The 22518-nt window shown below is 45.1% G+C and overlaps 3 protein-coding genes across 3 annotated transcripts in view; all 3 read right to left on the bottom strand.

The window, feature by feature from the left end:
• LOC147609221 (uncharacterized) overlaps positions 1–21187 on the bottom strand; it is a 36135-nt gene extending 14948 nt beyond the window's left edge. The window contains exons 1-5 of the mRNA XM_086787934.1: positions 18796–21187; positions 18619–18698; positions 18222–18409; positions 17003–17942; positions 16796–16920 (exon numbers count right to left, since the gene is read on the bottom strand). Coding sequence (XP_086644060.1) covers positions 16796–16920; positions 17003–17942; positions 18222–18409; positions 18619–18698; positions 18796–20978 — 3516 coding nt within the window. The 5' untranslated portion in view covers positions 20979–21187. The remainder of the gene's footprint in view (positions 1–16795; positions 16921–17002; positions 17943–18221; positions 18410–18618; positions 18699–18795) is intronic.
• Positions 2062–3442, bottom strand: LOC147609222 (uncharacterized). The gene is made up of 3 exons (XM_086787937.1): positions 3097–3442; positions 2829–2990; positions 2062–2705 (listed from the first exon to the last, which is right to left on the bottom strand). The coding sequence occupies exons 1-3, from the start codon at positions 3397–3399 to the stop codon at positions 2259–2261; spliced, it is 912 nt and encodes a 303-aa protein (XP_086644063.1). The 5' UTR covers positions 3400–3442; the 3' UTR covers positions 2062–2258.
• On the bottom strand, positions 3546–5062 carry LOC147609223 (uncharacterized). The gene has a single exon (XM_086787936.1). The coding sequence runs from the start codon at positions 5055–5057 to the stop codon at positions 3546–3548; it is 1512 nt and encodes a 503-aa protein (XP_086644062.1). The 5' UTR covers positions 5058–5062.
• Positions 21188–22518: the final 1331 nt, after the last annotated feature.

Here is a 22518-nt window from a genome sequence, read left to right on the forward strand (position 1 = left end):
AATATTTCACGAAGATAGATTTACGTACTGGCTATCACCAGATACCTATTCATGAAAGGCATGTCCAAAGAACCGCCTTTCGGACTAGGTATGGCCATTACGAGTTTCTCGTATTACCTTTTGGGTTAACCAATGCTCCACCCACTTTCCAGCAAATGATGAACGATCTTTTTCGTGAACATTTCGGAAAATTTGTGGTGGTGTTCCTGGATGATATTTTGATTTATAGTCGTACTCTTGAGGATCATGTCAGACACCTCACGATTGTCTTATCTATTTTGAGACAGAATCGACTATATGCTAAGTTGAGTAAATGTGAGTTCTTTATGACCGACATCATTTACTTGGGACACAAGATCACTAGAGATGGATTGAGCATTGACTATGACCGAGTTCAGAAGGTTTTGGACTGGCCTATACCGCGAACAGTGAAACAACTTCGTTCTTTTCTCGGTTTTGTTGTTTTTCTTCGAAAATCTGTACGGGAGTACTCTCAGCTCACACTACCGATGACCGACTTATTGAAAGGTCGTGGACGTAAGTCAAATCAGCCTATCACTTGGAATAACGATTTGGATATGGCCTTCAGACTTTTGAAAGATAAAGTCAAGGAAGCACCTATCTTAGCATTGCCTAATCCTAGTCGGCCTTATGTTCTTGAAACTGATGCCAGTGACTATGCTATCGGGGCTGCTTTATTTCAAGATGGTAGACTGGTTGCTTTTGAAAGTAAAAAGCTTGACGACACTCAATCTCGTTGGCCAACCCTTGAGAAGGAGCTTTATTCTGTGATTCATGCTCTCAAGGTTTGGAGACATTATTTATATGGCTCCAAGTTTGTGGTATTGACTGATCATCAGTCAATCAAGTATGTGTGTGATGCAGATGATTTGAGAGAAAGGAAAGCTCGTTGGGCGGAGTTAATGCAAGATTTTGATTTTGAGATCCCTTATCGGAAAGGGTCCATGAATAGTATTGCAGATGCGCTTAATCGGATTAGAGAGGTGAATACTTTGTCGTTCACCGAGATTTCTACTGACTTATTTCAGTCATTGAGAGGGCTTTGCAAGACTGATAGTTATTTTGGTCCATTTTGGCAGAAGATCCAGGACGGGAGCTCATTGATTGACCAAGACTCAATGACTGAGCAGTCTACTATTCAAGCTGCAGGAGGTCAGTGGATGATTCGGAATGGTTTGCTATTCCGTAATGACAAAATTTGTGCACCACAGATCCCGGACATTAGGTCCAAGATTCTTAAGGAGTGTCACGACGCCCCTCTTGCTGGACACCCTGGGGTACACAGGACACTATCATTAGTGAAACACACTTTTTATTGGCCAAAGATGAAAGGTTATGTAGAAGATTATGTTCTCAAGTGTCAAATTTGTCAGGCAAATAAAGCTGAACGCTTTAGTCAGGCTGGGTTGTTGCATCCTTTGCAAATCCCAGGTAATAAATGGGAAAGTATTTCCATGAATTTTATTACCGGATTGCCAAGAACACATCAAGGCCACGATTCTATTTGGGTTGTGGTAGATCGCTTGACAAAAATGGCTAGATTTTTACCGACCCGGAAGACTATTACAGCTACACAATTAGCTCGGCAGTTTATCGAGCAATTGTTTAGACTGTACGGGTTACCGTAGGACATAGTCAGTGATAGGGACTCTAAGTTTACGAGTGATTTTTGGAAACTTGTTTTTGAGAAGTTGGAAACAACTTTGACTTTGAGTTCCTCTGATCATCCTCAATCTGATGGCCAGACTGTAAGAGTGAATCAGATTTTGGAGGATATGCTTCGAGCAAGGTGGTTCCAAACGTTATGTACTGTACGGATCCGTACGTACTGTACGTTGTTTGGTACGGAAAAAAAATTTAAGGTACGTAAAAATACATACTATTGGTAAAAATACATAAAAATACATAAAAATCTCAGAAATTTCAGCCACCTACATTAAATTTCAGTCCATGTCCACATTGACATATAAAACTTTCGAAATAGAGACACAACAAGGTCAAAAACCTACTAATTCAAAAGTGAGAAATTAGAATCACAAAGTCGTCAATCATACTTAATAAGTTAATCGTACTTAATACTTAATACTTATTACTTAAGACAAGTCACATTGTCACAAGTGAGTCGTGACAACTCACAATTCACATCAAGAAATGATGAAATTTGAAAATGAGTCTATGAATAATGACAAAATGTGCCATGTCCATACAACACCAAATCAAAACTAAGGTAATCCAAATCAAAACTCATCATCCGATGAGGATGATGACCCTGGAGAATCAAGCATATAACCCTCCGTGATGACATTGCCCTCGTCATCATACTCAGGCCCTGTCATGATGGGCACAGGTGGGTGGGCTGCCTCAGATGTCCCTGTCCCTGTCTCTGCATCATCCTGCTGGGTAGTGTGAATGAGGCGAACGGCCTCATTCGCACGTGCTCGAGGAGTCTGAATAGGCAGCTTCCCTCTCCGGGCGCCTCTCCGGCCAGAACTCTCTGCATCTGCAGGTCCCTCATGTAGCTGAATTTTATAAGCTCGGGCTCTCGATCTCGTCACCCGCCTGTCTACACTCTCCAGCTCTCTATGCAGGAGGCAAAGAATCTCGTCCTGCTCATCTCTCAACCGTTGCTCTGCCTCATCAATGGTGGTAGGATCTGGCACCAGCTTGACACGTGTTGGATCCACCTATTCAACGTAAAACCAAAGAGAATGCGGAGTGTCAACGACTCAACTTTTTGTATACTATAGTATAAAAGCTATGTAAATGGGAGGCCAATCCCCACAAGAGAATGAATAGGATAAACTCACCTGTTTTGGGGTGCCCAAAGCATGATAAGCTCGTACGAGCTTCATGTTGGCCCTACAATAGACCAGTCTCTCTAGTTGAGAGGTGCTCAAACGATTGCGTATCTTTGTATGTATGAGCGAGTAAGCGCTCCAGTTGCGCTCACAAGCACCTGCTGAACAATCCTGCACTCCAATTCAAAAAAAGTGCTTCATTCATGTGAGCTCAGCAATTCCCAATAAGCTTCACAAGACTAGTTCATAGTCCATAGTACATACATGATATACATACCTGAGATAGCACTCGCAGAGCTATATCTATAAGCTGTGGAAGACCCTGTCTTCCATAGTTTTGCCACCAAGTAAGAGGAAGCTTGGTGGCCTCTGGTCTAAGAGCAACAACTCTAGCAAATGAGAGTCCCAAGTTGTTGACCCAACTGCAGAGCTCCGCATCAATCTCCAATTGCTGCTCCACATCATACATACTATTAATGTACCTATCTCGTAAGGTGAGCAGCTCCCTATCATGAAAGAGAAGTGGCGTCTTGTAGAAAGGATGGAGAAATGCAGCCATCCCATGAATGGGGCGACTCATATACCCCCATCAATAATCCACAATAGCCAATATATCATCTCGGCTGCAAGAGTAAAATAAACAGAGAAGTAGAGCAATTAGTAAGTCAAGACTCAAGACTCAAGAATCAAGATTCTGTAATCGGCCATCAAGAATCAAGATTTTACTTACCAATTCTGTGTCAGGGACGTACAGGCTGCAATATGACTCTTCATCTGCATGAAGAGGTGGTACACTAAGCCCAAAGTGGAGCCCTCCATGTCTGTGACTCGCAGAAGTACAAATACTGGCTGCAAAGCCACCAAGAGAGTTTGCACATCCGTCCAGAGGGTCTCATCCAGTATCCGTCTATGTATGTATTTGGTGGGCTCTGTCTGTGAATGATACATATCTCTCCACTTTGGATCCACAACTGTCTGTAATAGTGGATCTCTCAATTTGAAAAGCCTGTGTAGCACCAAATACATATAGGCAAATCTTGTCTTGGATGGCCGCACCATATCTAGGTTGCTGTGGCTCCTAAAGATAGCCAATGCCTGCTGCTTCTTTCTGAAGAATGTAGTGATCTTCGTGGCATCAGAAACTGTGGGTTGCACCCAACTCAGCTTGCCTATGTCCTCCATAAGCAAATCAAGGCAATGGGCTGCACAGGGAGTCCACACAATGCAAGGAAACTCCGCCTCCACCATGTCTCCCATTGCCTTGCAATTAGCAGCATTGTCTGTTACAACCTGCACCACATTCTCTGGACCAACTTCAACGATTGCCTGGCGAATATGCTCATAGATACTCTCAGCAGTGATGCGTTCGCCTGCCTTCCCAGCATCCACAGCGCGTAAGAAATACGTACCAAGACATGAAGAGACAAGAATATTGATGATGTGTCGTCGCCGTGTGTCACTCCAGCCATCTGAAATGATAGTGCAACCAAATTGTTGCCAACCTGCTTTCACTGGCACCAATGCCTTGTCTATCAAGGCCTTTTGCTCATCAAGCATCGTGGTGCGCATCTTTTTGTACTCAAGCCCTGACCATGACTCCGTGTGTCCAACCTGGGCTATAGCTCTGACCATCCTCTTCCATTGGTCAGTCCTCAAAACATTGAAGGAGATATTGCACTCTATGAGAGTGCGAGCAATCTCCATCTCAGCCACCTTTTGCCTTTCTTTGACCCAAGACTGTGCATACAAAGGCAAGGTGGTTTGCCTTTCCGTATATGTATCACCCTCATTCTCATCTTGCATGACAGAAGGCCTCTTTCTGGCACACGATGCCTGCTCAGAAGAGGCAGGCTGAGATTCATCAACCTGCGTGGATGGACCAGCCAAGTCCCCAAGAAGAGCATCATGAAGCGCATCCTGTGTCTCTTGTGTGCCTCTTCCTCTTCCAGCTGCCCCCATTGCAGGGAAATTTTCAGCAATCAACTGATCTCTCAATGCTTGTGGCACTCTCTTGCACCCTGCACAATTGTTGGTGGTGCCAATGCCTGTGAGGTGCTTGATGACACGAGTAATTGTACTCGTGAGGGTGAAATTGCAGTACTTGCACTGCCATTGTCGAGTGCCACTACCTGCCTGCCCTGGAGTAGTCACAATGCGAATGACGTTTGTGTGCTCCTTCCAGTATGGGTTCTCTCGCTTCGGCATGATTGCTCTGACAAATTCAATGAACAATGCCATACAATTTCAATCAGGATTCAGCAATCGTGCAATGCATAATATTTAGTGGGCAGCTCAGGTAAGAGTGAGAGTGAGAGGGAGAGGGAGAGGGAGAGGGAGAGAGAGACTGAGAGCTAAGTGCATGGTCCACAGATGGTGGCCTGAGGCTCTGAGAGAGAGAGAGAGAGAGAGAGAGAGAGAGAGAGTTATGTTGCTGCCTTGGGGGCCTGAGCAAGGGTGGGTGGGGAAAGGGGAGCCAGAGCAGAATAACACAGAAGATACAACACCACAGAACATGGCTGAGCAAAGGGACTCGGGAGGGCGGTGGCAACAAAGGGGGGCGAGAGCAGAAGAACACAGAAGCAACGGGAAGGCCTGGAGAGAGAGAGAGAGACTGTACCGGAAGGTGAAGCAAAGGGAAGGCCTACAGACTCGGAGAGAGAGAGAGAGAGAGAGAGAGAGAGAGAGAGAGAGAGAGAGAGAGAGAGAGAGAGAGAGAGAGAGAGACTGTACCGGAAGGTGTGCGAGCGCTGGCGACTATACGGAGCGACGAGTCCAGGTGCTATCGTCGCTGGCGGCAGTACGGATCAGCGAAACCCAAAAGAATGCGAAACCCCAAAAAAAAAAACCTTTGTCGCAGGCGAACAACGAAAACCCCACCCCAAAAAAAAAAAACCACACGTACGGATCGATCCGTACGTACGGATCCCCGTACTGTACGGATGTACGGTACGGATTGGATCCGTACGTACGTTTTGATCCAACCTTGGCTTCGAGCATATGTATCCAAAAGACAGAGTTCATGGGAGGATTATCTTCCTATGTTAGAATTTGCATATAACAGTACTAAGCATACGAGTACAGGGTTTAGTCCTTTCATGCTTATGTATGGTTTTCAACCAAGATCACCTGTTACAGTAGGATTCTCAAGACTTCAGCATGATGCAGCACGTAATTTTTTGCAAGATATGCACGAAATGTTACAAGTTGCGAAGGAATCTATTAGAAGTGCTCAAGACCGAGACAGGTTTTATTCTAATAGACATCGTTCACCTAGAGAGTTCTCTGAAGGAACGATGGTGTATTTGCCAGTTCCGAAAGATTTCGAGACTTTATGGACACGTAGATCTCCGAAATTATCCCCTAGATACTGTGGACCATTTCGTGTTACACGACGGATTGGTTCAGTTGCATATGAATTGGATTTGCCTTCTCATGTGAAAGTTCATCCTGTATTTCATGTCAGTAGACTTAAGTACTGGGTGGAGCAGATCAGTTAGTTACTCCTCAAGAAATTATAAATGTCGAAGACATGACATTTGTTTCGCACGAACCTGAAAAGATTCTTGGATTTCGTGAACGAAGATTGCGTAATACGCTTATCACGGAATACAAGATCGAGTGGAAGGATCGTGTTGATGAGGACGCTACATGGGAGACATTGACTACTCTTCAGAGAGATTACCCTAGCTTTTTAGTGAGCTCAGGAGTGAGCTCTTAGAGGAAGGGGAGTATGTCATGTGCACAGTGTGTATCTACCGTGTGCTACACGCATGCAAGACTAGTTTCGAGGCATGGGGAAGCTTGGAACTAGGCAGGCTGATTGACGAGGTGAGTTAGGGATATACTAACGGGCGGGCATCCAAGTATGGACGGGCGGGCGGCCAAGTGTGTGGACGCCCGATGACCGGCCAAAAGCCTATAAAAGGGTGGCCTAGGTTAGTTATTGTATTATAGAGAGTCTCGCGAGTTTGTGAGAGCTCTATGGTCTTGGAGCCTGGATCTAGTGCAGACGTGCACCTGCTTTGTGCAGCCGAGGCCGGCAGTAGTCTCGAGGCCCGCGAGGGCAGCTTCGTGGCGGTATGGGACGTCGCGAGGAGGAGATTGGTCGGTACGTCATCCTAGTTAGCTCAGCTCGTGGCTCAGTGGGGACATTCAAGACTGTGGGGACAGCCAAGACTGTGGGCTCGCCCACGGCTGTCATGGTTGGGAGGTGAGTCAGGCCTGCACCCCCTTGCTTGTTTGTTTGTTCGTTTGTTTGCAGGATTCGAGTTTCGAACCAAGATCGATCACAAGGGGATCCGTGGGGATTTGACAAGAGTACACATACCATGCCAGAGCTTCCTTTTGGACCTAGGCCGGAGATAGAGTCACGAGGGATTTCTTTGAGATTGCAAGCCCCCATAGGTGGAGAGATGGTATTCGCAGGTTGCATGGCCACGATGAAGCTATCGTTTCCCGAACACCCCCCCCCATGTAAGAACCATTGCCACTGATTTTCTGCGATCCCTCCTCACATGTGCCCCATTATCCCCACAGGTGGTGGACATGCGTGAGGGTCTGGTGGCACACAAGAGGGGTGATTCCCCCAACTCTCCAAACCTCCTTATTGACTCCCTTCACATCAGAGGAGCTAGCGGACGCATTGACAGTTCTCCCTAGGGGAAAATGATCGAGGGCGAACGGGTTTCCAGTTTCCTTCTTTCTTCACCACTGGGATCTCATGGAAGGCAGCCTTCGAGTAGCCTGCAATGAGATTATGCTTACAGGTGCCATGCCAGAGAGGCTTTCAAAGGGTTTGATTCACTTGATTTCTGAGGAGGGTGGTGGCAATTGGAGATCCGACAATGGAGAGCCATCACCCTCTCTGGGACGGCCTACAAGATTTTGGCAAAGGCCATCAGCCGGCGACTTAAGCCTTTCCTCCATGACTTGATCCATGATACTCAGACAAGTTTTGTTCAGGATCGGAGCATTCTAGCCAGCATCTTCACTTTTTGGGTTTGGCCAAGATGCGATAGCAGGACCTCAATGTGCTCCTCCTAGACTTTGAGAAAGCTTACGATAGAGTTGACTAGAGCTTTCTGGAGGGCACAATGTACCGGATAGGGTTCCCAGTGGAGTGGATCTGTGGTGTTTCAAGACTTTACTCAGCCTCTCACAGTCAGGTTCTTATTCAGGGACCCCAAGGTGACAGATTCACCCTTTCTTGCTCAGTCCGGCAAGGCTTTCCACTACCATCGTACCGCCTCTTATTTGTCGTTGAGGCCATGAGCAATTTTCTCTCAGCTCAGGAGACGGGGCTCCAAGGATTGCGTCTCCCCATCCATACTCAGGAGGAGCTGCTAGACTCAGAGTTTGTAGATGACACAGTAGCATACCTATCCGAAGATGTGGGGAATCTCTAGAGATTCGCAGAGGCGATTGAGATCTTTGTGCATCAAGAGTGCAGATCAAATGGCACAAGCTGTGGTTTTTGGGTAGGCTTTACACCCGCCCCAACTTGGCACCCACTTGGGCTTTCCAATGGATCCCAAGGGGCACTCCGGTCTGCTATCTGGGATGCCAAGTCGACATCGATATCTCCCCGAAGTAGCAGCTCGCCCCTCTTCTTCTCAGCATTGGGAAGAAGCTTTTGTACAGGAGTTCTGCGAGGCTCTCCTTAGTCGGCCGTGTGGTGGTGGCGAACCAGGTCGTTCTTGCCACCATGTGGTACAGCATGGGTTGTTATTGCACAACCCTTGATCACCTCAGGCCAGCCCTTCAACAATTAGCTCCAGTACCGTCAAAGAAGCGTCTTCGACAATCCTTAATCTGGAACCCCCTGTTCCGTTTACCTAGTGGCCATATGTTGGGGCCCCGACCTCATGTTTCATGGGGAGCGTTCAGCATAAGACCTGCCAGGTCCCTTGGAGATTGGCTTGCATTCACATAGCTTCACCCGGAGGCTCAAGAGAGAGGCCTGGCTGGGATCCAGGGTAAAGACAAACTCAGCCTCGACATCGACTCTGCTATTCCCCAGAAGTGGCTAGGCGTGTTTACTAGGCATGATATTCTCAAATCCGATCTCCCCGCAGTGGCTAGGCGTGTTCACTAGGCATGATATTCTCTTGGCAATCCATGGCACGGATGAGAACTATGTTTTCTATTGGTCCCCATGGCAGATTAGAGAGATCAGAGCCCCCTCTGAATGATTTCAGTGGCTGCACCTTACAAAGGCTGAGGGTGATCGAATTTCATGCAGATGAGTGGCACATTGACTCCCCGCCGGTCAAGGTGGCCAGGGAGAGACTCTGGAGGTTATGGATTTAGGGGAGCCGGCTCCTCACGCGCCTTCACTGGGACACAGGTAAGTGGACTTGGCATGATCCTGCTGATCGGAGGAGACTCTGGATAGCCCGTTCCTCGTGTGACTTGGTTGAACACAATGCTAATCAATACACTTAAATACACCAAGATTTAGTGGACAACATGCTCAATACAAGAAGTAATTTGCTGAATTGACAAGAGACACAAAGTAAGCCAGGACGGCCGATCCCTCACTCAAATAAAGTATATTGATCTTGGGAGAATCAAGTACACAGTGTCATGGACATTTCTGACCAAAGTTCCATACCAATGCATATGAAAACAATATTGCAAACAATGTAGTTATCGGTGTGGACTTGCAACTCACACTTCCCTCTCAAGTGCCCATGTTCCCTACCATCTGCTCTCTATTGTTCCACCAACACATGGTAGAAACAATCTGCAAGAGAGCATGTAGGACAAAAGAACATTACATAAGGTATGTAAACATGGAGTCTGGTTCCTTCCTCCTGCTACTTGCTTCCATATTTAAGCATCAAACCTTACCAAATTGCAAGTAGAGTTGGTGATAGCAGAAGTCTTCGTGAGATGGAAGCGTTTGGTGTGTTGAAATCTTTGATTTATCGCGAACCTTCGCGACAAAAGTCTTCAAGCGGATGAAGGAAATCATGGGAAAGCTTCCCCTTTGGTTCAACTTGAGAAAGAAGGGCTGAAATTAGGGTTTTCAGCAAAAAGACCAGAAATTACAACAAAAATAAGATCTGTTTTGCTAAATTTCAGTCATTGGGAGTGTGTGGAAGAGTGAACACCACCTGGAAGCACCCTTGGAAGCTTGGAAAACACACTAGCAATTTTGGATATGGAGTTGGAAAGGAGAAAGTGCAGAAATTACAGCCAAAGAGGCCTCATGAAGGGGGCACCTACTTCTAGAAAGAAAAGAAAGAAAGAAAGAAAGATATATTAAGCGTCTACTAAAGACCCAATGGGCCTATGAGACCAAAGTGATACAATAACGTCCACTCTAGGTATCAGGTAGAGAGGACAAGTGCCTTGTGGTGTAAGCTAGAACGGACACATGGCTGGTTGCTCCCTTTGTACAAAGGGAATTAGGTCTGGGCGGTGGGCATTGGGTTTTGTCCACCTCGGGACATCAGTGTGTGCAAACACAGAGCTAGTCGTAACTTATAAGTGAGTTTTGGTCGCCCAAAACTTAATGAAGTGTGTACACACTCACTTATAAATTAGTGCTAATTCCTAAAGCTAGGTTTATGACCACCTGTCACATGCCACATAACCATGTCAACAAACAGTTACACGTACGGTTCACGGGCGGGCATCCCCTTACCCGGAACTACACATTGGTCAAGCAAGCATGAAAACAGGCTACAGCATGTAATTTCAATTGCAAGCAAGCACATAAAGATGCTATGCAATGCAGCATTGGTAGGAACAATCCCCGTTTTATTGTTTATCTACTGCCCTTCAAGGATGAGCCAAGGCTATGAGCCATGTACATGTGTGGACATGAGTCATGACAAGCCAATATTGTCAATGATTGAGATCCTAAGTTCACTAAAACTTTATGGCCAGAGGTGTTTAAGAAATTGGACACTAAGCTCAGGATGAGTTCAACTGACCGTCCTAAGGCTGATGAGCAGACTGAACGTGTGAATCAGACCATGGAAGACATGTTGCATGCACATGTCTCTGTGAGACAGTCGTATTAGGATGAATTTATTTCATTAGTAGAGTTTTCTTACAATAGTGCTATGCATTCTACTACTACGATGAGCCCTAGTAATATTGATGTATAGATATCACCCTAGAGCCCCGAGGATGATTGGCTTAGAGAGAGTCTGAGTTGGTGCTATTGATTTTTTGAAATAGCAGCAAGAGATACTGCAGTTTGCAAGAGATAGCATAAACAGTGCGTAGGATACAGCACAATTTTATGCTGACCAAAAGCGATTAACTAGAATCCTAAAAGAAGGCCAATGGGTTTACTTGAGAATCCTCAAAGACTCTGAGGTAATGTGGATTGGAAAAGTCTATAAGTTGTCTCTTGAGATCACATGCGGAAGCTCTGGGAGTCTTGTTTCAACCCTAAACACCATCCCTGGAACATGCTTGATGCAAAACCCATACAAAAGATAGAGAGAAAGAGAGAGAGATAGCTGAGTATTCAGTATATTCTATAGTACAAAAAGGTGTACAAGTCTTAGCTAGCCTACGGCTGCCCATCAAAAGGTAGAAAGTACCTAATCTATACCTAGATGAATCCAGGAACATGCCCAAATTCACCTTTTAGGAACGTGCATGTTATATACTCATGGTAGTCAACCCACAAGACTATACAACTATCAACTCCATTATGCATAGTATGGACTAGATACTACGACATTCCCACTAACGTCATCAGTGCCCAATAGTGGGTGTAGAACTTTGTATCAAGATATGCTCACACGCACTCCACACACACACACACACACACACACATACATAAGAGCATATATTCACACAAAGCCCTTCGTACTGAGTTTCTCTCAAACCTCCGGAGATGCAGGGCAGACTCAGCCATAATGAAAACTAGCACTAAGGGAAGTAGCAAATAGAAGAATTAGTTCAGCAAATACGTAGTTGATAGGGCAAATGCACCGCTAAAGATAGAAAGAATAAGCACAATATCAACTGGCTACAACTCGGACGATTACTTCACAATGTGAAATCTGCATGTCCGCTAATACGGCTAAATTATATACCTAGAAGAATCCAAGAACATGCCCAAATTCACCTTTTAGGAACGTGCATGTTATATACTCATGGTAGTCCATAAGACTATACAACTATCAACTCCATTATGCATAGTATGGACTAGATACTACAACATCCCCACTAACGTCATCAGTGCCCAATAGTGGGTGTAGAACTCTGTATCAAGATATGCTCTCACACACGCACTCCACACACACACACATAAGAGCATATATTCACACAAAGCCCTTCGTATTGAGTTTCTGTCAAACCTCCGGAGATGCAAGGTAGACTCAGCCATAATGAAGCCTAGCACTAAGGGAAGTAGCAAATAGAAAGAATTAGTTCAGCAAATAAGTAGTTGATAGGCAAATGCACCGCTAAAGATAGAAAGAATAAGCACAATATCAACTGGCCGCAACTCGAAAACTTCACAATGTGAAATCTGCATGTCCGCTAATACGACTGAATTATATGCCTAGATGAATCCAAGAACATGTCCAAATTCACCTTTTAGGAATGTGCATGTTATATACTCATGGGAGTCAATCCACAAGACTATACAACTATCAACTCCATTATGCATAGTATGGACTAGATACTACGACATCCCCACTAACGTCATCAGTGCCCAATAGTGGGTGTAGAACTCTGTATCAAGATATGCTCTTACACACGCACTCCACACACACATAAGAGCATATATTCACACAATACCTAATCTAACCCTAAGTCTATGACTCAGGCTATTGAAGGATTGAATGCCTAAACAATGAGCAAGTTTGTCCTTTTATAAGGCTAGAAAACCTTCATGGACTGACTGACTTGCTGTCGACCAAGTCCAAGACAAATAGCCGGATAAATGTTGCAGCCGACAAAGAAAACTCCATCAAAAACTCGCCAATAGCCTCCTCTCCTCTCCACAAGGTTCTCCTACCCCAAACCAAGCAGCACAAGCTCCAAATATATTTCTAGTCTGGTTCTTTATCTGTTGCCCTTCAGGGATTAGCTCTGAGAATAGCCTACACATGTCTTGCACATGACATCCCCCTCTACTAAACTTGATGACGGGATCTTTGTTCTTGGATGGCTGTCATCATCCCATTGTCTATTCACGGAGTCCCGACCCGTCATCCTACCCTTCCTGGCAACCTTTTCACTGAAAACCCTGCCCTACCCGCTCTCCAAATCCACTCCAACTCTAATGAAGATCTGTGCATCTGTTCCATCCTGTCCCATTTCCCTTCATGCCCTGTCCCTGAACACCTTCTCTGGTCATCTTTTCTTGAGTGAAGTCTGGCACTCTCACTCCACCCCTTGGAGGATCATCCTCCCTTTGGAACTGTTGCCCTGAAAGCCTTTCCTCGTATGCCCCAAGTGGCACCCGACTGACAAGACTGCAATTCCCCTTAGGTCTGGTGGAACACCACCAACCAACCTCCTGAGAACATCTTCCATGTCTTGTGTTCCTTTCCTTGGATTGTGCACCTTCATCTAGGACTGAATCAGTGTTTAGCCTTGCTGAGCCTGATGCTCTAATACCAATGTGACATGCGGAAGCTCTGGGAGTCTTCTTTCAGCCCTGAACACCATCCTAGAACATGCTTGATGCAAAACGGATACAGAAGATAGGAAGAAAGAGAAAGAGATAGCTGAGTATTCAATATATTCTATAGTACAAAAAGGTGTACAAGTCTTGTGTTACATGTGGAAGCTATGGGAGTCTTCTTTCAGCCCTAAACACATCCTGGAACAAGCTAATGCAAAAATGCGAACAGAACAAAGAGGAGAGAGAGAGAGAGATAGCTGAGTATTCAGTATATCATATAGTACAAAAAGGTACAACTATTCTTGCAGCCATAGGCTTCCTTCTTGAAAAGGTAGAAACCCTAAATCTAAGCCTAGACTAATGATCCAGCCAAGCCAAGGGCTGAATACTAAAACGATGAGCACATAAGCCTTAACATAGGCTTGGGAATATCTCATGGATTGGCCGACCTGCTGTCGGCCAGCTCCTGGACAAATAAATCCTATATATGCTGCAGCCGACAGGGATATTCCCCAATAATGACTGGCCGACAGCCCTCTGTGTTCTTCCACAAGGTACTCCAGCCAATAACACGATATCTGCTCCAAAATCTGGTTTTGATCTTTATTCTTTATCTTGTTGCCTCCTCTGGATTAGCCTTGAGGTATGCATGTGCTTGTCGTGCACATGACATCCCCCTCTGCTAAACTTGATGATGGGATTCCAACCTGCTTCTTGGATGAATGTCATCATCCCAATCTATTCCCGGAGTCCCTCTGTCATCCTTCCTACTCTGGCAACCTTTCACTCGGCCCGGTCTCTAAATCCAGTCTAACTCTGATGACGATCTATGCATCTGTTCCATCCAGTCCCCATTCCGTTCATGCCCTGTCCGTGAACACTCTCTAGTCTTCTTTCTCGAGAAATGAGTCTGGCACTCTCACTCCACCCCTTGGAGGATCGACCTCCCCTGGATTGCGCTTGAAAGCCTTTCCTGGGGTGCCCCAAGTGGCACCCGACTCACAGGACTGCTATCCTCTCGGGCTTTGTGAAACACCATCAACCAACCTTTTGGGAATTCTTCCCTGTCTTGTGTTCCTTGCCTTGGGCCTCGTACTTGTGCACTTTCCTGTGCCTTGGACCTGTGCACCTTCATCTGGGACTGAATCAGTGTTTAGCCTTGCTGAGCCTAATGCTCTGATACCAATGTTACATGCAGAAGCTCTGGGAGTCTTCTTTCAGACCTAAACACATCCTGGAACAAGCTAATGCAAAAACACAAACAAAACAGAGAGGAGACAGAGAGAGAGAGAGAGATAGCTGAGTATTCAGTATATCATTTAGTACAAAAAGGTACAATTGTTCTTGCAGCCATAGGCTACCTTCTTGAAAAGGTAGAAACCTTGAATCTAAGCCTAGACTAATGATCCAGCCAAGCCAAGGGCTGAATACTGAAAACGATGAGCACATAAGCCTTATATAGGCTTGGGAATATCTCATGGACTGGCCGACCTGGACAAATAAATCCTATATATGCTGCAGCCGACAGGGATATTCCCCAGTCATGACTGGCCGACAGCCCTCTGTGTCCTTCCACAAGGTACTCCAGCCAATAACACAGTATCTGCTCCAAAATCTGGTTCTGATCTTTATTCTTTATCTTGTTGCCTCCTCAGGATTAGCCTTGAGGTATGCTTGTGCATGTCTTGCACATGACATCTTGGCTAGCCCATGGCTGCCCCATCAAAAGGTAGAAAATACCTAATCTAACCCTTAAGTCTATGACCCAACCTATTGAAGGGCTGAATAATCAAAACGATGAGCTATGGGTGCCTTATATAGGCCTTGGGAGAGAGAGCTGAGTATTCAGTTTATTCTATGGTACAAAAAGGTGTACAGGTCTTGGCTACCTCATCAAAAGGTAGAAAATACCTAATCAAACCCTAAGTCTATGACCCAGCCTGTTGAAGGGCTGAATGCCTAAACAATGAGCAAGTTTGCCCTTTTATAGGGCTGGAAAACCTCCATGGACTGGCCGACCTACTGTCGGCTAGATCCAGGACAAATATTCGCATAAATACTGCAGCCGACAGAGAAAACGCCATCAAAAACTGGCCGACAGCCTCCTGTCCTCTCCACAGGGTTCTCCTACCCCAAACCTAGCAGCACAAGGTCCAAATCTAGTTCTAGTCTGGTTCTTTATCTGTTGCCCTTCAGGGATTGGCTATGAGAATAGCTGCACACGTCTTGCACATGACACTGAGATTTGCTGGACCTTATATGACCTTGAAAAAGAATAATGAGATTGCTTGTAAGTTACGTCTCCCGGATGGAGTATGTGTGCATTCTGTCTTTCATGTTAGTAGATTGAAAGATGTGTTAGATGCGGGAGATAGCTTGGTTGCTGACCAGGAGCTAGGGAGACTTGAAGATCTGTCTGTCTATGTTCCCCACCCACCAGTGGCTATGTGGATTCTCAGGCATATATTTGTGAGTATCGGTCTTGGGCAAACACATGTAAGTGGATTCTTACTAGGAGTGTTTCACCCTATGATGCATACCAAAGACTCTTGTCCTTCACTTGCTAATGCCCAAGAGAATGTGCCCTTGTTGCCTTATTCAAGTCTTGCCGATTCTCGCATATGAATGCATATTTAAGTGCCTAATTCCTCCTTTTATAGGCTACAAGTGGGGAAATCCTGTTCAAGTCCTTTTCAGCCCATAAAACAATGTCCAAAAAGTCATATTTTGTATCCAAACTATGTGTCCCATCCATAGGCACATGTTCTGGGCACATCTAGGCACCATTTACGCTGCCAAAACAGCCCCAAACAGGCCATATCCTGCCTCTTATCTTGCCAAAATACCAACTGCAACAAGAAAGCATGTCCATGTGGCACTCCCAGTTGTAATGCACATGACAATCCATCTGGAGAAGAATAAATTGAACATATCCATGATCCTCATCTACCCTGGATGCTTGCGTTGTGGTCATCTCCTCTGAACTTTGTGATCTACTTTGCATTGAAAATGTGGCTGCATGTTTCCTGGGTCAGCAGGATGTGGCAACTCTTTGTGAGGTCTCAAGACAAGTCTTCTATGGATAAGCCTCAATCTCAGCTCTGATTGGGTAGAGCTGTGCACTTATATTTTTGTTAAGAGTTAATTTGTTTTTGATCAATCTTCAAAAGAAAGGCTCTAACTGGCCGGCTCAATTTGGCAGCCCAAAAGACATGAAAAGCCCAAGTCAATATTTCTAAATAGTAAAAGCAGAAAAAAGCATTAAAGAATACACCTAAAAGACCCGTAAATCTCAACTTTTTTGTCCTGATAACCAAAAGGTTGCACCTGAAAAAGCAGTACCAACTTGCCTTTTGCATGCAGCACATACCTCTACAAGGTCCTGATTTGAAACTAAATCAGCTGTGACTTCTTCACGCTTGTGCAGATTCATGATTTCCAGTATCACATCAGTCACCTTCTCGGGATCAAGAGCATCATAGATTTGCTTAATTCCTGCACCATGATACAAGCAGTAATTAGCACTCTACTTTGATGCATTTCTCTCCTACAGTGGAGCACAAAACCAGAAACTCACCTACAACTTGCACAAGCCGGTAGCATGTATCACTCTTGTTTACCAAACCCGGAACTCGTATTCTTACAAAAGCCCCCACTACCTTGCTTTCAAGGTCCGGATCATTCCGTAACTCATCCAGCACAGATCTTTTCAAATAGATCAGATTTATGTTCTTAACATTAACTGCAGCATATTCACAAGGATCAGGCTTGGCGCGCTTATTGTCATCCGCCTTCCTCCTTGGCTTTCTTTTGCCCAGCCAAGTCTCATCACCGTCATCAAGCTCCACTGCATCATTATCACCAGATTGGAACTCCCGAGCCTTGGTAACTGTGTTTTTATTCAGTGTGGCAACATGGAGACCAATCAGCTTCATCATTTCGAACCTGCCCACATGTTTCTTTCCAAAAAGCTTCTGCAGCCTTTCATCACATACAATCTGACCCCTTCGTCGAGGGTTGATCAGCTTGTTGTCGTCTATGTAACGCCACAAGAGCTTTTTGACACCAAAAAGGGGCAACTGCTTCTTCGGGTCCTCTTTCATGGATTGGATGAGGTCTGCCAGCTCTTTAGAGGCCCAGCCATCGAATTCTGGAGCCCTTGTCCGGCCTCTCTTTGGAGTACTCTCAAGTTCATCATCATCATCTTCGTCTTCCTCAAACTCACTTGCACTCACATCTTCTGCAATGGAACTCCTGGTCAACCTCTTCCTTTTCATCAGTCGTGAATGCCGTGTTGGTGGTCCATCATCAGAATCTGTGCTGCCACCATCTTCCTCTCCCATGACCTCTTCTGCATCATCATTCCCACCACCATCACCAAGCACCTCACCACCTTCCTTGGCCTTGCAAGCGTTGTCAAGATCCGCCGATGTAAGGGAGAGTTTCAGCTTGAGATCTTGCCAGTAATCTTTAAACAGGCCTTCATACGTTTCCTGATCATTGAAATCTACTTGGACCTGTGATGCAGTGACCTCAGTTAGAGTCTTTGCAGGCCTCTATATGAGACAAGCCTAGCAAATGCCTTCCTGAAAGATGGGTAGAAAAACAGTTCCTTTTTCCTCAGCAATCTTTTCAAACCACCCTCCATCTTCAATCTACTCATTGGTAGCCATACTTTACATAAATACTCAATATGCAGATGCAGGTTTTACAAGCAAAGCACGCATGAGATTCCAACTCAAAGAAACCAGGTCCAGCCCCATGCAGTTTCTGGCAGCATTCAAAGAAAGACTTACCCCGTCTGCATTGATCATCTCATTGTGCTCAATCATGTGAACAATAGGGTAACAACCTTCACACAAGCCTCGACTCTTCTTTATACAGAGGAAACCAGCTTCCTTCATGCAAGTGTTGCAAAGAGCATTGGGGCACATGTAGCAATGCATTGTGGCAGATTTTGAGCACCGAGAACATACATGCCAACCTGAAACATTCCAATTCTTCATTAGCAGACAAGCAAAACAACAGCATTTGTTGAGACTGTGGACAAGGAACTGCAGAGGACAGAAACTGCTATCAAGATCTTCCATGCCAAACACTCCCAACACTGACACAAAAGAACACACAACAAAAATGGATAACTAATGAAAGGATCTTTTCTCGGAAAAAAAAAAAAAGAACACACAACATTACCGCAAAACCACTGTCCTCTTTTTCGAAAAAACTCTGACTCCCGTCCCGTACACTCTATATGATAAGCCTTCGGACAAGATCTGCAAACAATCAAACAAAAACACCTTGAAATTTGCTGATAGCAGCATATGAAACTATAAAAGACTGAAATGGTGATAGACTCCTCTGTACACAAACCTTTTGTCACAAAGAATCAACTTCCCACCATCAAAACAGACAAAACAGACATCTTCCTCTTCTTTTCGTGCCACTTTTGTGCCAAGTTTCCTCCCACGTCTCCGCCACTGCTGCTCAGGCACATCACCTTCATGCACTCGCTTCTGATCATTTTCCACCAAATGCAAGTTCTGCTTTGATGGACTTCCCTCAAAAGGTTCCAATTCTTTGTCAAACTCAGGCTCATGTGGAGCCCCAATGAACAGATCTTTCTCTTCTTTTCGTGCCACTTTCTTTCCAGGTTTCCTTCCACGTTTCCGTCGCTGCTGCTGCTGCTGCTGCTGCTCAGGGACCACACCTTCAGGCAATGGTTTCAGATCAGCTTGCACACCTTGAATGTTTTGCTCAGGCTCAGGAAATTCCATTTCCCGCTCACACTCGGATTCAAGTGAGGCCCTGGTACTGAGATTAGTATCAAGGTTAGCATGACTTTCAGCCACCTCAACATGGCCCATTTCCCTCTCAAGCTCTGTTTTCTGTGATGCCCCGATGCCAGCACCATCACTGAGATTAGTACCAGCCCTATCACCAAGTTCGACCACCTTCAAATCTTCTATTTCCTTTTCAAATTCATTTTCGTGTGATGCCTCATAAGCAGTATCAAGGCTAGAGTTGCTCTGAGGCTTCGTTTTCTGTGATGCCCCAAAACCAGCACCATCACTAAGAGTGCTATCTAAGCTGGCACATAGTTCTTCCTTAAGCTCACTGTCATGTGATGCTCCCACACCACTAGCATGCGTTTCAGTCACCTCAGAAACCCTGTCAAGCTCCGTGTTCTGTGATGCAGTGCTTTCATTGAGACTAGTATCATGACTGATCACAGCCTCGATACATTCCATTTCTCTCTCAGGCTTAATTTTCTGTGATGCACCAATACCAGCACCAGCGCTGTGAGTAGCGGTAGCTTCCACCACCTCAAAAACTTCAATTTTCCTCTCAAGCTCAGCTTTCTGTGGCTCAACCATCTTAAAAACCTTCATTTCCCTGTCAAGCTCATGTCTCAGTGATGGCACAATGGCAACACCATCACTGCTATATTGACTGGCACAATTATCAACCATTTCACTCTCAGAAACAGTTTTCTGAGTATCAGTACCATCACTGAGATGCATATCATGATTAGTGGAAAAGTGGGCCACCGAAGAAAGCCCAATTTCCCTCTCAACAACAGTTTCATGTGATGTTTCCATATTGGCACCATCACTGACACGGGTATCATGGCTAGCAGGAACCTCAGAAAATTCCATTACCCTTTCAAGAACATTTTCCTGTGAAAACTCGGCAATCTCAGAAGGTCCTCTCTTCAGAACAGTTTCCTGTGATGCCCCGATACCAGCACTATCACTAAGACTGCTAGCATGGCTGGCACAAAACTCAATTACCACAGAGGGTTCCATTTCCCTTTCAAGAATAGATGTCTCAATACCAACACCAGTATCAAGGCTAGCAGTAGCTCTATCTACCTGCCTTTGGTCATCTTCAAAAGTTCCAGTACCCATGACATCAACCTCTGCTTTTGTGACCTCATCCGCAGCCTTAATTTCACATGCCAGTGCCGTGCTAGATGAAATTGCAGGCTCTTCTGATAGTGTCCGAACCTTGCCACTGATGTTGGCTGGCCATTCTTCTGCAAAGACACTGCTGAATTCACCCAAGAGCTTTTCTGATGAAGATGCGAATTCCTGATGCATTAGCTTTGTTGATGAAGGTAGATCAAATGATTTTGCTGTATGAGATATATGCTCTCCACTCAAAGACGAGGCGTGAAAGCCATCAACAGGATGTAATTCTCCATGCGTGAGAGTTTCCGACACGGCAATTTGTTCATTAATGGGTTTTTCATGGGAGCTTCCTAGCTCTTGAATGGCACTATGGTTTTCTGGCGAGTTGCATGCCCTAGCCATGGCTTCTGCTGCAGAGTTTTCAGGCAAGATGCATGTTCGAGCAATGGCTTCTGTGGAAGAGCTTTCTTGCATTAGGGTTTCTTCAGAGATTCCTGTATGGATGTGCATGCAGGCACCTGGAGCTCTGGTGTTCGTGGATGGGCATTGCAACAAAACCCTAGTGCTAGGGACCTCTACGGCTGCTACTGCTGCGTCTTCTTGGTCCCGAAGGCAGTAATCTTCTCTCATTGGAATCTCCATCGCTTCTTATACAGAGACGAAACCCTAATTTACATAACCGTGCTTGAGCTAAGGAGAGGACCGCGATCGCGCAGAGTTTAGGGCTTTAGGAATCCTGATTCGATTAAGGTGTAGGGTCGCCTTGATTTTTTAGTGAGGTCTTTGAGCTCAAGAAAATTTGGCTAAAGGGAGCTACCTAAACACCTAAGGCCATACACAACCTATCGTCACCAATCAGCCACCAAATTATTTTTTAATGCATTAATTAATTAATTTGTTTGTTTGAAACGTTTGGCAAAAAATGGGCGTTTATAAGGTACCGTGTTAAACCTATCCATATTTCATCAAAAACCTTTCTTTTTGTATTGTCATGGCTTTCATATGCTCACTTCTATGCGTCTCCTTTAGGTCATTTTCTAGAATAGGCAAGCCATAAGAGTGATGTCATACTTAACATGTTTATGGCTTCATCTTCTTTGGGAGGATATCCACTATAGCTCTGAGAAAGTATTGCAAGAGGGGATGGAGACAGAGTAGGTAGATGGCGGTAGAGTAGGTGGTGAGGGTGGTACACGAGGAGGGAGGGAGGGGCGGGGCACGCTCAAGTGTGGGAGGGGAGCTGGTTGCCACATGTGTAGGTGTAGAGTCCTATTCACTCAATTTGTGAAGGTGCCTTAGAGCATTAATTAATGCCCGCAAATAGCTGGCATTTATTACACCCTCACAATTTGAGTGAATAGGTACTTACTTCTTATCTACCATTTTGCATTTTGTCCCCATTAATTTTCTTTTTGGTCCCTAGGAACTTGGAAAACCACACATGGTCAGACAGACTTGCGTCCCATCAACAAAAGGTTACACACTTAGTATCATACTCTTAAGTCTCTCAAGTTCCAAGTACAAAAGCACAAAGGAGAAATTTCCACATCATTTGATTTTCCAAAATCTATTCGCTTTTCAGAAGATGGTTTTTTAAAATCTGCAAAAAAGGATTTAGACCACATGCACTCCACATGGAGCATATATGTAGAAAGTCTTCACAACACCACCCATTACCATGTGAGACGAGGACCAGTAGAGTCATCCATAGCTAAGACAAAATTTGGCGATCATGGTGGGACTCTCCTAGAGGTCAAGGATAGCCTTATTTTTTTTCCTTTTTCATGATTTTTGTTCGTGGTGAGAGGAGTGTTGTGTATGCCCCTGAAGACTAGAGCTTCTGTGGAGGTGATTCACCCCTTCATTCTCCTCTTTGAACTAGTCATCATCATAGGGTTCTTCCTCGTTCCCTTACTCTTCCCTCAGCCTCTTCTTCTCTAACCTTATGGTTGCTCCAAGGCCAGAGCCATTGGCTACTGTCCTTAATCGTGTGCAAGTTAAACTACCAACCTTCAAAGGTACCATCACTGAAGATGCAGAAGACCATGTGCGACGGTTCCTTTACTATGTGTGACTCATGAGGTCTCAATCGAGATGATGCACGCTTGGTCTTGTTCCCAACAATGCTGGAAGAAAGTGTCGACTGGTGGTACAGTCAATTTCCCCTCAACCAGGCTACAAT

This window comes from Cibotium barometz, chromosome 51 (assembly GCF_041138505.1).
Source record: "Cibotium barometz isolate CiBa-2024 chromosome 51, ASM4113850v1, whole genome shotgun sequence".
Lineage (NCBI taxonomy): Eukaryota > Viridiplantae > Streptophyta > Polypodiopsida > Cyatheales > Cibotiaceae > Cibotium > Cibotium barometz.

Coding starts and splice junctions, on each gene's coding strand:
- LOC147609222 (XM_086787937.1), bottom strand. CDS start 3,399: ATGAGTCGCCCCATTCATGGGATGGCTGCATTTCTCCATCCTTTCTAC. Junction 2,991..3,096: donor CTCTGCGAGTGCTATCTCAG/GTATGTATATCA, acceptor ATTGGAGTGCAG/GATTGTTCAGCAGGTGCTTG. Junction 2,706..2,828: donor CTTTGGGCACCCCAAAACAG/GTGAGTTTATCC, acceptor TACGTTGAATAG/GTGGATCCAACACGTGTCAA.
- LOC147609223 (XM_086787936.1), bottom strand. CDS start 5,057: ATGGCATTGTTCATTGAATTTGTCAGAGCAATCATGCCGAAGCGAGAG.